Source organism: Falco cherrug, chromosome 9 (genome assembly GCF_023634085.1).
Source record: "Falco cherrug isolate bFalChe1 chromosome 9, bFalChe1.pri, whole genome shotgun sequence".
Taxonomy (NCBI): Eukaryota; Metazoa; Chordata; class Aves; order Falconiformes; family Falconidae; genus Falco; species Falco cherrug.
In genome coordinates this window covers 34,560,447-34,575,503 of record NC_073705.1, presented here as the reverse complement: position 1 = coordinate 34,575,503, position 15,057 = coordinate 34,560,447, and the positions used below count along the sequence as shown (strand labels likewise).

At 45.4% G+C, this 15,057-nt stretch overlaps 1 protein-coding gene across 1 annotated transcript in view; it reads left to right on the top strand.

Moving 5' to 3' along the window:
- PTEN (phosphatase and tensin homolog) overlaps positions 1-14,126 on the top strand; it is a 65,685-nt gene extending 51,559 nt beyond the window's left edge. The window contains exons 8-9 of the mRNA XM_055721339.1: positions 13,752-13,852; positions 13,983-14,126. Coding sequence (XP_055577314.1) covers positions 13,752-13,852; positions 13,983-14,037 — 156 coding nt within the window. The 3' untranslated portion in view covers positions 14,038-14,126. The remainder of the gene's footprint in view (positions 1-13,751; positions 13,853-13,982) is intronic.
- The last annotated feature ends 931 nt before the right edge of the window (positions 14,127-15,057 follow it).

Below are 15,057 nucleotides of genomic sequence, written 5' to 3'. Positions count from 1 at the left end.
TATGAATGCTCTGGTGACTAACGTGGTGATTGTACTTCCCAGGATGGTACTGGGTGCCTGTACAGAGGATGCTCCAGTGTGCTCCATCCCTGCCTCTGCAGTTTCCGTGTGTTCCTCTGACTACCTCTCCCGCTGAATCAGCGCAAGTGCCCTGGTGAGCTTTTGCTACCTGTGGTGTCAGCAGCAACTGGGTTTATGCAGGCCTCTTAGGCAGCCGTGGAGTGATTGTTAATTGCAGCTTTTCTAAAACTGCAGCCAGAGTTAGAAATTACACTCTCTTAAGAAGGAGTTATGGTGGCAGCAGACTCTTAAAACGCCTTTTTTTTTGTGTGCAGTCGGTTGGCATTTTGGTTATGAAATGAGTGATGACATCTGCTAGTGACGATGTTTCTATATTAGTCTAACCAGATTCCCGAAGGTGACGTGCTGCTGTGATCCCCGGCCTGTTGCCGCAGGAGGTGCTGGTGTCCGTGTGCTGGGTGCAGCAGGAGCTGGGAGGCACAGCCAGGTACAGCTGGACCCCTGCAAGGGGTGGAACAAAAAAGCTCAACAAACCAGCCCTACAGGTTGGGACTATTGATACAAAAGGGAGGGCAGGTCAGATGATGAGCTGGCTTGATTTTTGGAAGGTGTCTTCTCAAAAACATAGTATTAATTATTTCCTACTTCTGCTTTGGTTTCTTGTCAACCTTACTTTTTGGTATCATCTCAAACTCCCCTCTTTCCACTTCTGTCCTTCTTGGTAGTTCTGGTCCTTTTTTCCATACAATTGAAAGTGTCTTGTGCTAGGCAGATGAGAAAATCCATCTCTTTTGAACTGATGTGTCTACTAAAATAAGAACCCATACTTGGTGTTTTGCCTCTTTGGTATCTCTTGCTCCCTGTCCTTCACAGCTTTTTCTGGTTGGGCTTTTTAATGGTGTTTCGTTATTCTTCTGTGAGTTTCTTCTCACTTTCTGCTTTTTTTTTTTTCCTGTGTCTTTGAACTTTTTAGCTGCTGGTATCTTTGCAATATAAGAAGTAACTATTTTCTGCCTGTTTCTTACTCTTCTTTTTTTTTTTTTTAAAGATATATATGCAAAGGTTTAGTCTGAAGGCATAGCAAGGAGAAATGCTGTTAAGTTACTTTTCTTAAAAGAATAGCTTGGAAAAATGTCAGTTGTGCAAGTTCAGCAAATGTGTTTGCCTCAGTGAGCTGCTGATGAGTATGAACCTGCTCGCGTTTATTCAGCCTAATGGGAACAATGAGCACGTGTACTTGACTTGTAATGAGCAACCTGTACAAAAAAGAGCCTTGTTAATTAACTGCTGGGCTATGTTCTCCAGCTGCACATCTTTCTGTATCGGCTGTACTGACTACTGCAAAGTAAAGAGGGTTTTAATGGTTTTGCCTTGTGTCCCATAGCTAAATCTGGAATAGGTGGCACTTTATGTTCATGGGGCATCCTTTTCCTGCTTCAGAGCCTGTTCATGGAAGAGTTTTAAGTTGATAGAAGGTGGTATCTTAGAGGCTGAAGTTTGTACTTAAAATACCCTCTGTATATAATTTAGGCTACTTAAGGTTCTGCTTTATTTTTTTGCCCTTCAACAAACTAGTGCTAGTACTGGGACTATATGGGGTTTGGAAGATTAAGGGGCTCAGAGCAGGTCAGACATGTCGGATTAAGGAATTTGAGCAGGCTGGACAGGTATCGGGGTGCCCCGTCCTCCATAACATTTTTGTGCTAGAAGGAAAATGGCAAAAGAAAATGGGAAGGTTTCTGGCATGGAAATATGTGCGTGAATGAGTATTTTAAATGGAAATTAATGAGTTTCAAGGATAAGGCAAAGTCTTTGATGTGAAGCAGGATTTGGTAATGGGAGAGAGAAACCTCATGGGTGGAGGCATGGAACTTGTGAGAAAAGAGATGATGGCACATGTTTAGAAAGATTTGCTGAGGTTTTGCAAAGATGGTATAAAACAGCTGATGAGAGGTCTCTGAGAGGCATCTGAAGAGCTGAGTTTGGGCGGGAGATGAATCTGAGAGGTTGGCTTGGGGATCATTTGCTTTAAAGGTGTTTGAAACTATGGAAACAGGATGGCTGACAGCTATAGACTTAGGTAGGACTGCAACCAGCTTAGGAAAATACTGGCGTTTGCATGGGAGGGTGACGGAGAGCTTGTGTAAAGATCACAGCAGCAGTGAAAGTAGACTGATAACATCCACTTGAATGAAAAGGAGTTATTTCCCTTCTCTGAATATTAGCACTTGGGAAGGACATGGCTTTTTCATGAGGCTTCTTGAAATCCAGATACACAGTAAAGTAGCTCTGATCCTTGATTTTTGACCATCTGAAAGTTCAGTATTGCTCGGATGTGAGTTACAGATGGGCTGCTGGGGCAAACCAACTTGTAGCTGAGACGTTTTGGAGAGGGCTGTGGCCTGATAGCATCCTGGGTAAACTGCAGCCCCACTGGAAGATGGAATGGCTGGAAGCACATGAGAATCACTGAACTGAGAAATACAGAGTCATAATAAAAAACAGAAGAGGAAGGAGGTGCTTCTGCCAGGTTGGGATTATTTTAACCCCAGAGGGTTTTCTGTCCTCTTGGCTCTTAACTTAGCTCTTTTATGTAGAAAGGAAGGAAAAGCTTTGTACAAGAACACAAGCTCAGAGCTAGTGTTACTTATGCCCTGCTTTATGAACCTGGAAAGCCTCTTGTAATGTGTCTCCAGGATGATGTCCTCACCTCTTCCCGTAGAGCACAGAGGTGTGACACCTAGTGTCATATAGGTTGCTTTCTTAAAGTGGAAAGTGTTGCGCCGATTGATTATTTCTTGATGTGCTGCTGGCTTTCTCTCACCATTTGGCTTCTGACACCTTCTTCAAAGGCCTTTTGAACCACATGCTTCTTGTGAAAGTTTCATCCTCTCACCAGTGGCACTCTGACATCTCTTCATGCCCTGGAGGGTCCTCCGCACCCCAGAACAATGGCCACTTCCCAAGCCTTCGACAAGAGCCTAAGTTCTGAATATTGTTGCTCAAGTACACTGAAAAATTACCCAGTGACCAGTGCTGCCAGATGACCCTGAGCATCACCTGTGCTGATTTACCTTGTGCAAACAGGCTCCTTGGGAGGTATCTGCTGTTCTTGCTTAGCATTTGGCATGTGGCCAGGGATGCACGTCTTAAGCTCCTTGGGTGGCTCTGAAGTCCCCTGATGAAGGCTTGCTCCCGAGCGTGGCGCACACAGTACTGGTTTTGTCATGCAGATTTTGCCTCCAACACTGCTGCTTCTCTTTCACTTCTGCTCCTTGTGCTGTAGGCACCGAGCTTTGGAACTGGGAGATAAGGTGCTGTGAACCATTCCTCCGATTCGTGCTTGCTTCCTCAGTTTGATGAATAGTCTCCCACTTGGAGTCCATCCGAGGTCTCTCTGCACATTGGAGGCTCTTTGCTGGTTGCCAGCTTCTTGACTCATCCTCTCTTGAAGCAGGTGAAGGGATGGCACCCAAGGGTGAAGTCCATGTGTCTTTCTCTGGTTGGGTCTGTGCTGCAAGCACTCCAGGGGATGCCTTTTGCTTCTTCGGAAGGTTGAAGTGAAAAAGGAAGATGCTGCAGGGAACAAGCTTTGCTGCCTTCATCTCTGCAGCTCCATCTGACAAACTTGAATTCCAAGGGAGTAAGATGAGGTCTGCCAAACTTTCATGTTCATGTAGGATAAAAATCCTACCTGTTTGATAAAAAGCTTTGACAGAGCACCTCTTGATGAATATCTGGAAGGAGATTTGAGGCTGGTGGTGGAAGTATGAATTACTTCATGCCAGCATGTTGTTAACATCACCCCATGGTGCCCAGTTGCTACGTTAACCAAACGGGGAGAAGCGGATCCTCACTGCTTTGCTGCAAAGGACTGAAACTGGGGATGCCAGCCACTGTCAACAAGATGAACTTCTGTGCAGTTAATACGCCTGGCTCCTCTGCTGTTCCTGTAGATGACGGAAAGATTGCAGCACAAGAAGTCAGGACCTGGGCATTTTTGTCTTTGAAGGTCCCAACCTGTGATCATGAACTTAGCTGGGATTGCTCACGCAGGTTGTGTACTTGGCAGAGATTTTCCCTCCCCGCTCTCCCTCACCCCTCTTCTTCCCTGTCCTCATAGCAAAAACCCCTTGAAGTAGGGAATGTTGATTATTGTGGTTCAGAGCAGTGCTTCAGGCTCCTCTGGGGAGGTAGGACTTGCTTGCTACGGATTTGACATGTTTCACAACAGCAGCAGATGGATGGGTGGATGCAGTCTTTGCATACCCACTCCCTGCAGTGGTTACTTCACTTGATGCTCACAGCTGGGTCTTGGTGGGAAGGTACGGCGCAGGGAAGTGATGTGCCCTGGAGCACTTGGTGTAGGCCAGAGAGGGGCTGTGTAAAGCAACACAGCTGGGAAAGGAGATTAGTTTGGGATTTATTAAGTGTAAGATAGTCCTCTGAGAGCAGTTTGGGACCCTGTACCAGTAACCGCACCTTCATCTAGATGCTGCAGCATGAGCTGGCCAAGAGGTATTTTCCAAAAATCGAATGACCTGTTAGGGTGTTCAAGGTGGGGTTTTGACCTGTTAGTGGCTGCAGCCCGGTGTTCTTACATCATCTATACTTGTCTACCTTTTGAAGAGTGCGCTTTTCTAACAAAGTTCATGACCTTTTTTTGGATAAAACGTTGTGCCCAGTTCATCTAGTGCATGTGTTTGGCTGAGGTTTTGTAAGTCAGCCCACTTCCTGCAGCAGCTGCGTCAGGCTGCTTTGATCTTGCATGGTTTCAGACCCAGCATGGTGGCCAGCGCGTTGCCTGTTTCTCCGGTTCTTTTGGTTTGACACTCCATTGTCACTCGATACCTGCAGCTTTGGGTGATTCCTCTACACAACGCTGCTAGTAAGATAATTCATGGCAGAAGTGGGCCCGCTGCTACTTGTTGCTTCCTTTTGACAAAACCATTGGTGTTGGGCTTGTTTGCACATCTGTTTGTCTGGCTGGAGTGATTTATTTCAAATTGTGCATATTCATTTACAGTGAAGCTTGTGAAGTGCTGTCCAATTCCTCTCTTGCCTCTTTCCACATGGAACACTTTCTTAATGAAGAATTAAGAGACCTTGGGGACCGATGCAATTTGATGATGGAAATAGTTGCACAATATTTCATTTGATTAATGCCTTCTGACTCTTCAAAAATGTTTAAGTCCTTCAGACAAGGCAAACTTGGCTTAACTGCAGGGAAAGTGGGAAGGTGAGAGGGAGGGGCAAGGTGAGGTGTCTGGACAAGTAGGTGGAAGGGAGATAAAGGATGCTGAATATCTGAAGGAAAACCTGAAATACAAGAACTGAATAGCCCATTGCTGACTACTTGCTTTGGATAGTTTGTTTTGGTTTTTAGCTTGGCATTTTGCTATAAAGCCTCAAAATACAAGAATAACAGTCTTGAATATACATCTGTGTAACCATATGATTTGGACTTTTGACTTATCGACATGGGTGTCCTGCCTCAGTGGCTGGAGGTGACTGTTCAGGGATGAATAAGAACAGGGTATGCACATATGAGGGGGGGCCTGTAATGAAAAACAATTGGTGGCCAGGGACTTCCTGAGCCTGAAGTGCCTTGTCTGTTTAGCAACCTTTTATAGATAACGTTTATCCTCAAAGCACACAGTCCAGTTTCCCTTCAAATTGATGTATAAATTCTTTACATCCACTGCACCTTCAGACAAGAGGTTTCCCAGATCCTATAACCTTTTGGGTGAAGTGAAGAAACATCTTAATTTCAGTTGATCACTCCCAGTCCTTGCACTGGAAGAGACGGTGGAAGGCCAGTTCTCCTTTCTCGCTCTGTGCCACTTGCCATTTTGTAGATCTCTGGCAAAGACAACTCTTCTCCAGGCTGAAGACTTCTAGTCTGAACTTCACACGGTGTTTCCGGAAGACATCTTCAAAGCTTTGTACCATGGCAAAAGCATCCTTTTAGGAGTGATTTGCATGGTGACTATTTCAGCTTGTCACTTAACGTGCAGCTGTGACTACTGGACCTGTGCAGAGTTTTGCATTTCCCAAGAGATCGTGCAGTTTGCATCATCCTCTTTGTGACTTGGGTGCATGTGTGTAGTTAGCAGCAGAGCAGTGACAGTTTGGTGGTGAGATGGGTGACAGTGTTTTGGATTTGCTTTTTTTTTTTTTTTCCCCTGAAGGGAGATTTATGTGGTAGAAGTCCTGTGTGTGCAACTGCCATAGGTCCGCTGGCTGTTGCATGTGCCCCAGATGCCCATCAGCACAGGCAATGCAGTATTATTGCTAAAATGTTTTCTCTATCTGGTCTGTTTGTTGAATTTAAAATTGCAAGATCAAAGTCAGCAGTTTCTCTCAAGCATGTGTTTCCTCTTTTTTAATTGAAGTCCATTAAGTAGTTTAACTGAGGGACAGTTGCTCTTGAATAAGCATTTTGAATTAATGAGCTGGTTTAGCAGTGCTTATGCCTAATAATGCTTTTTTATCTCATGTGAGAGTCATCACCTGTTTTCTCCCTCTGCTGCATTTGAGATGACCCAGGCTTTTATTCCCAGTAAGCCTTTGCTTGCTCGGGGCTGTGGGGTGCTGCTGCTCTCCTACCAGTGTGCTGCTTTGGCACTGTGCGGGTGGCTGGGAAGGGGTTAATCCCTCAGCAGGGGTGTCTCCCCAGTGTGTGCTCAGCTGTGGTGGTTGTGCTCTGCTGTCAGGGCTCAATGAAGCCCCAGCAGGTTTTTTTCTACAGCCTCTTGGCTGCTCATGTCCATACAAGTGCCTGGTGCTCATGCAGACATGGTGTGCCTGAGCATCGCCGGGCTACAGCCTCCAGGTGCTTTGGTCTTGCCAGGGCTGCAGCTTGGTGCTTTTGTTCTATTTGCTGCTGAAAGTTGACTACTTATCTTATCTGTGGTCTTTCACCATGAGCTGATGTGGTCCCTGCTCTGATTTCTGCTTCACTGCGTGATGTGTCGGAGCTGCTGTGCTCGGCACAGGTTGCGGGGCTGCTGCAGAACAGCTGCAATCTCAGAAGGTCCGTTTTCTTACAGCATTTTTCCCTCCTTCACTGCAGAAATAAATGAAAATAGAGTACGCTGTATGTGCTAGCTGCTGCTTTTGCTTTCATTATGTTGATACTTACCTCTTTAATGTTGGAAAAAAGAACTGTATTCCTGTGATCCGACCTCGGGCTCCCTCAGTTGGAGCCATAGCCTCAGGTTGAGCTATAGCATCTTTTTAAGGACTCTTTTTTTTTTTTTTTTTCTCCAAGGCAAAATGTGCTGATACTGGACCATTTCAGCCTGGAGGTGGCAGATATTTGGTTTTCATCTAAGGGCTTTTATCACAGGAGCCTCTACAAAAGCTTGAGGCTATATCCAGCACCTGTGGATCTCAACCAGTGTAAACTGTGTGCCAATCCATAGCAAATTGTAAATCTGTAGTAAATGCCAACAGACTGGCTGTTTCCTCAACGATTGTGGATGTTCAGCACAGGGTTTGTCCTTGGTGCAAACAGCAAAACCGCTTCCGACTCCTGCTGCTACAAGGTGCTGATCTCCTGCTGCAGGGTGCGCACTCCCAAGGCGGGGGTGTTCCTCTCAACTGTCTCGTCTTCTTCCGTGCAGCTTTTCCTCCTTTTCTGACTTAGCTGGATTCCTGGTAACACAGAATTATTATTTTATTGAGTTAGTTCCTAAATAAAGGGCCTGAACCTGAATGTTTTTCCCATCTGAGAGGCAAGTGTCAGCACATCCCCGATGCCTGCCAGAAGCGCAGGGAATGGCAAGGTCTAAATTAACCCGAGCTTTGCACTGGGCTTGTGAATATTTGGGTTTTGCCCATTGTGGCACAGGGATCTTTTGGCTTTTTGAATGAAATGTGGAATAACCTAACCCTTGTAAGCCCCACAGGTGGAAATAACTTTCTTGCAGCTCTGTCAGGGGTTGGGTATGGGTCAAACCAGCAGGAGATGGTTACTGCCTCATCTAGGCGGTTTCTTCTTCCTCCAGGCTGTCAGAGTTGCTCATAGGGCTTGAGACGCTGATGGTTTTCCACTCCCATGAAAAAGCAGAGGATTACAAAATTCCCAGCCTTTTTCTATATTGGAACAATCAAAGAGAACATCAGATGTTTTCAGGTTTTGTCATCCTCTCGTGGATGATGCAGATGGAGCATCCTGTGTGCAAGGGTGTGGGGATGCTGGTGCCTTGGGTTCAGCTCTTGGTCTCGTGTTGGGTGTAATCGAGACTGAAACCCGATGGTTTTTCTCTGTAGCCTGGTGCAGTGCTCTGACTGCTGTGAAGCTCATCCTCCTGCCCCCCTCACAGGCCCTGCGCCTTGCACTATGAATCCCTTCGTTGAATGGATGTTTTCCTGTGAAAGGTTTGCCAAGTCAGTGACTTTTTTTCCAACAAAGAAAAAAAACAACATTAGGGGCTGGAAAGACTTCTCACCTGTTGAATTTAATAGTAACGAGCTTCCAGGCTGTGCTGTAAAATCTGCCCATGAGTCTTTGTAATGGAATAGGAAATAGCAAACACACACCCCCACACCCCACCCCACCCCCATGGATCAGAAGGGTATTTTCACCTCAAAAGACCCTGGGCAGAGGGCAGCTAATATTATTTATGTTCTAAATTCTGTTCACATGAGGAAGGACCATGATGTGCAGGCAGGCAGAGCAACGTCTCCATGGCCAAAGATCTGGAGCTGATGTGGGAGGATATTATCCAGGAATTAAATTGAACAGAGCAGCCAGAAGTGAGCTGATGCTGCTTGGAATCACAGGGGCTTATCTATGCTTATCTGCTTGACCAACATTGAACTCCTGTGTTAAAGGTTGCTGGTTTGCCATACCTGCTTGCTCTCTGGGGATGTGACAGCAATCAAAGCTGGGCACAAGGGGTCTCTCAAATGCGTCCTGTCTGGCCTGGGTTAGAAGGTTGTGTTCATTTACTCACCAGCCTGTCAAGAAAGATTTTGCTTTCTCAAAGACATGTTGTTTGTGCTATTTGTTTGTGATGCTCTCAAAAGACCTGAGTGTTTTCGGTTCAGATGCGAGTCTTTTCGTTGTTAGTGTGTTACGTGCTGCTGGCTCAGGTTTTCTGACCCATGTTGGATTAATAAAGTCGCCAGTAAAATTTCCGAGTTTCCAAGTCTACTTCCAGGTGGTCGAGGATTTAAGCACAGCTGAAGGTTGATGAAACTCTGGATTCAGCCTTCCTTTTGCTGAGAAAGAACTCAGAAAAGAGCCTGAAAGATGCCAAAATACTCCAGATGTCTTTGAAATGGAGCTCACTGTTTGCCTTGATGTAATAAAACCCCATGTTGTTAAACAGATTCAATTAAACTGGACCATCTCCTGATGAAATTAAAATTTGGTGATTTATGACTAATTAGAATATTTTCAGTTGGAAGGGACATAAAGTGATCCAATTAGGTATTAAGCTCCCTGAAAATTTCCCTGAATTTCTCCTCTGTACAAACTTCTCTTCAGTTGAACATGGTTTCACAATTATACAGTTTTATTCACTATTATATATATAATCACAATTATATATAATTTATGCATGGAGTCATGTGAAATGCTGCATATTTTGTAACAGGAAATCATAACTGTAGACCTTGCTAAAAACAGCAGTGTTGATTATTGTGCACAATGATGGCAGCACAAGGCTTGTGCTCTAGACGGCATCAGATTTTATTCAGGAGATATTTCCTCTTTTAAAAAAGTATTTTTAAAAGTCCCTCTGGAGAGCAGCAACACTTTTTCATGGAGCAAGATGCGGAAACAGACTTGTTGCTGCCGATTTTATTCTGCATAGTGGGTGGAAGAAGAGGGATACTGGATGCTTTCTCGCATCAGACAACACTGGAGCAGCTTTGGGATGTTGCAGACTGCGCTGGTGTCTGTTAGACGTCTTCTGACCAACACTATTTGTCTGAATTCCCAGGAATGCCGCTTGTTCTTCAGAGCGGAAAAATGTTCTATTTTTGCCTGTGACAACTTTTTTTTTTTGGGGGGGGGGGTGGGGGAGCGGGGGGAGAAGTTTTAAACAAAGCATGGCAAGGGTTCATGTATGCGTAGGTCTTAATAGTGTGTGATGGGTATGGAGTGAGGCTTCTCAAATAAGCTTTAGACAGATACATGAGGAAGCTATTAATGCTCTACTTGTGATTTAAGGCTAAGAAAATGCATCGTTAAGTGGATGATCGTGGAGACCCTGGCGTTTTGGAGTGGAGGCAGACTTGGATATGTGGGAAAATGTCTCTTTGACCAGAAAAAGATCAAAACAAATGGGTAAATAAACATAGAAGCATATGTCTCAAGACTGAAAAAAACAAGATATGTGGTGGCTCAAAACCCAGTGTCATTCAGGAGCTTGAGGAAGCTGTGGATGAACAAAGAGCCAACAATGGGGCTGATATTAAAAAAAACAAAAAAACAAAAAAACAAAAAAAACCCAAAACATTTTGGGGTGGCAGCTCAATGCTGAAGGTGGCTCCTTGTGCCCTCCTTACCCAGCCTGTGGGGTTTCACCGGGAGATCTGACCTGCTCTGAGGTAGCAGAGGGGTGTTGCATGCTTCCAAAGCTGTCAACAGTTGGTTCTTTATTGCAGATGATTGATCAAAGGCTGGTTGAGCGCAGCTCCATGTGTAGTGTTCTCTGGGTGGAGGAGTGTTTCCTCGTGTCCAGGCTGAGCTTGCGGATGGTGATCCGGGGCTGCGGTCCCGTGTATTGCCTATTGCTTCCAGGAAGGGTTTGGCCCCATCCATTCCCTCCATCCCTGCCCATGCCACACTAGGGAGCTGCTGGCAGTGCAGGGGGCTGCATCCCCCTGGCCAGACCCAACAAGCCTGTTTACATCGCAAACCCCTGATTGCATGTGCGCTTACACAGCTCTAACGCTTGCGGGTAAAATGGAATTAGACACCATGGGTGACATTACATGGAAGGACCAGACTGGCCTGTCTGCTTCTAGGTGATGGCTAGATCCTTTGATTTGTTTGACTTGACTTTTTGCTGGTTCCTTCTCCTGCAATAGGTGATGCTGTGTATTAGAAGCGTTTCATGGATGTAGCCTTTTTTACCTCATTTTTAAACAAAAACAGCAACTGGATTATTTAAAATGTGTTTGGAGTCAGCAATGAATGAGCCCCGAACTGCCTTCCTTTAGAAACTACCCTGTAAAATCTCTGGTTTGAGATCTCTCTGAAATACTTTGAAGTAGTACTAAAGCAGGAAGTTAATTAGAGCTGCTTTGATTATCTAACAGTGTGTTTTAACAGCTGCTTTGGAGACAGCTCGAACAGTAAGAGCTAGTGTGGTTTAGTGCATGGTCCCAAGAGTCTGTGTTGCCCCTACCAAAATGCCTTTGCGTGTCATGGCCACAGACGGTTGTTTTCTTTCCTAAGAGCTCAAAGTTGCTTGCACGGGGACTTGGGAAAATAAACCGGCCAAACCTCATTGGACTGCTACTTTTTGCAATTATTTTTTTTAAGTAATAATAAAAAAAAAAATCCCTTGATGCTGTGATGTTGCAGCCAGAGTCTAAAATTTCCCTGCTTCTCACTTCTGTTTTCAGTTGTCTTTCTCCCAAGTTCTCCAGCAGGCTAATATTTTCCATGGCATGTTTGCATTTAAATGACTTCCCTGGATATTTTAAAATGAAATCATGGCAGTGAAGAAGTTTGAGCTACCTCTTCTTGGTGAAGAATCTCTGTGTAGCCCAAAAGGAAAGGTTTTGACCCTGTTGGTCCACCCTCTTGGAGGAAAACCCTTGTGCTTGCTGGCAAGCATGAATTGAAATCTTACTGTGATGATTAATGGTTGGATTTGGGCAGTGTGCTCGGTCATGGAAAAAAATTGAACTCCTCTGAAGTTTTTCCTTGCTGCAGCTGTAACTTTTATCCTTTCTCGTCTTTTGACTGATCTTAAAACTAATCTTATGACTTGATTTTTATATTTGTTATAATTTTGTTTGAGTGATGCTTTGGAGTTGCACACTACACATCAAGTCTTAGTCTTATTCCTTGGAACCTATCTGCACATCACATGAGAAGCAAGAAGTGGAGAAACTGCATATATTATTTGATGTGCATATGCACATCCTTGTGTCACCTCTCTGCTGTGCTTTTTCCCCTCCCATGGTTTTAAGGTGAAACGAGAACACAGCGTTAAGGCTGGAGAAGCAGCCCTAGGCAGAAAGTCCCAGGTCAGCCCTTCTGCCCTACAAGGCGGCTTCTCGCTATGACTGCATCCTTCTGGGCAGCGTGACAGTCTTTGTCATAAACATAATGGAAAGGGCTGCACCTTTTCCTAGAACAGTGATTGCTCAGAAGTAGCATTTTACCCTGGTGTGGGTGTTCAGACTCGGAGTGGCTCCAGCCCAAGCAAAGCTCCAGCACTGGTTTTACCCACGGTTCCCTCACCCATATTCTGCCCATGTTGGGTTGATCTTAGGGTCAAAATCTGTATAGAATTAAAAAAATATACATTTAGGTGACTGTGGAGAATAAAACAAAACTAAGAAAACGGTGGGGTTTTTTTTCCAGCTTGCATACCTGCAACCTATCTCTTTCAGCTTAATGCGTGTGTACCTAAAATGGGAGAAAGCATATTGTCACACAATAGGACTGGAAGCTATGACTAGCTTAATTGTGGGAGGGGGCAAGAAAAAGGAGGTTTTTTCATTATTCTTTGCTCCTCCTCTTTTGGCTTTGTGTGAGCTTTTCGGAAAATGTCCAGCCAGGGCTGAGCTGTAAGCATAGGGACAAGTCAGCAGAGGCTGTGGTTCTGTGAGGCTCTGCTCCAGTTAGTCCAATTAACAGCAGTGGGAGGATCTGGCTTTGCAGAATTAGTGATGCACAGGACTGAAGTGTGTATTGAACCCTGGGGAGGACAAGCAGCTGAGGCATGTTTCTTCTGGAGGTGCATCCCAAGATGAAGCTGGAGGACGAGTCCCGCGAAAGCGCTGTTGCACCTCCTGAGCACCTCTCCTCTGCTTGGATCAGCATCGCTTCTGCTAACCCCTAGCCCTGGGCCTGCCTGCCTTCTGCAGTGACTCAAGCAACATCTGCTTTGCCCATTAGTGACTCTCCTCTCCTGGCCTCCAGCCCATGCCTTTGCTGCCATTGATTAACAGCAATTTCCTTCCCCAACCTGAAAGCGCGTGCTGAATGGGATTGTCGTCTTGAAGCATCAGGGGGTGTGTGGGTGTGCGTGCTTGGGCATGTAAATAGCGTGGACTCATTGCCCTGTTAGCCATCTTGGGAACTCTGAAATTGGGATTGCCTTTCAGCTGCTTCCCCTTTGAATGTAACTTAGTGTCTCTCCATCTCTGACCTCTAAATCCAGCTCTCTCCTTACTTTCTCCCTATTTTGCTTCAGCAGCTGTAGCATTAAAAGTCACTTAGAAGTTACTTTCACTTCCCTAGAGCTATTGTACCGCTGTGGAAAGCCCCCTATAAGATCTCCCCATCTGGTTGCTGGATGCAGGCCGCAGTTATTCCTGAAGCCAGAAATACTTGCACCTCATTTAAAGCACGCTGAAGCCGGGGCATGGGGCTGGTGTTAATTACGTTTTGGAAATGAAGTGCTTGTGAGCCATCTATTTGGTTAGGTGCGTAACCAAATGGGTGATTAGACAAGGTTTTTGGGAGGAATGTGGTGTCTTTCTATGCTGCCTGATAGAGGGATACTCTTGAAACAGATGCTTCTTTTCAGGGTGAAAAATTGATGCTTTTCTTGCAAGAATCAATGGAGCCTGCTATGACTCTGGCTGGCTGGAGTCCAGCCAATGTACTACGGGGTACGGTGGGAAAAGGGTAAGAAGATGAAATACCTTGTAGCTGATCAACTGGTAAAAGTCACCACTGCTGCTTCTGCAATCTTTAAACTTGCTGTTTATTGTTATTAATTATTAATTCTATTTGTTGTGCTATTTTTATTTTACAGGCATCTTTACTGGTTTCTCCTGCCACGGAAAGCTAATATCTGCTACAGTTCGTGAAACGCTTGTCTTTCTGGAAAGAAAGGGAAGTTGTTAAAGTGTAACCGTGGGGTTTTTTACGTAAATGATCTCTTGCACCTTTAAAAATATTCTTTCACTCAGTATCCCAGATCTATGACCCTTTAAATCTCTAGAAAACCGGTTGTATTCAAATGTTTTTTAAATGACAAGGAGCCTGGCACAGCCTCTGTGAGGGCTGGAGGAGTGCGGGTCCAAGGCCATCACCCAGGGACCGCCCTGGCTGAGGTTCACCCCTCTCTCCTGTCTCTCCCTAAAGCAGAGATGCTGTTGGTTATTGCCGCTTTTCTCATCTGCAGCTGAGCCCTGTGCAAGAGGCATGGGGACGGCACCTTGTAGGTCCTGTCTTTGAGTGCCAACACTACCAAGATGTTGGCACGTTGTCTGTTGCTGCAAGATGAATGTGTAGGTGAGGAACGCTGTCTCATGGGGAAGACAGAGCCCACCAAAGAAGGAAACTTCTCCTGTGGGAAATGATGTACCTGGGAAAGCCTGGGTTTGTGAGATGTCAGCTGCTCTCCTATTGAATGGGCGTGTTTGGTTGCCCATTCAATGTGCTGCAGGATGTGGCTGCATTAAGTGATACCTAAACGAGGTGACAGAGAAAGCCATGCCTCTGTGTAGCACAGAATCAGGATGTGGAGGCAAACCAAAGCACCTGAGGACATGAGGGAATAATCTGGTCAAGTGTCTAGTGGAGGAGAGAGAATGGGGCTTAGGATCAGAGAAAAATTTAGGGGTCTCTAGCCCAACTTTTTCCCAATGCTATGCCAGCTGTGAAGGTACTTCTTACCAATGCTGCTAGCTTCTGCTTGCAAATGGGGTTACTGGAATCAGGTGGGAGGGCTTTCCTGGTAGGTCAGACTGCTGATTTCAAAGACCTGCTTAGAAAGGCACTTGACCTCCAGGATCCTTCCTCTTGCAAACAGTGACTGTGACCAGCTGCTGAAAATGTGGAGAGGGAGGAGGAAAATCCTCTTGAATGCCTGCAGGTCAATGTCC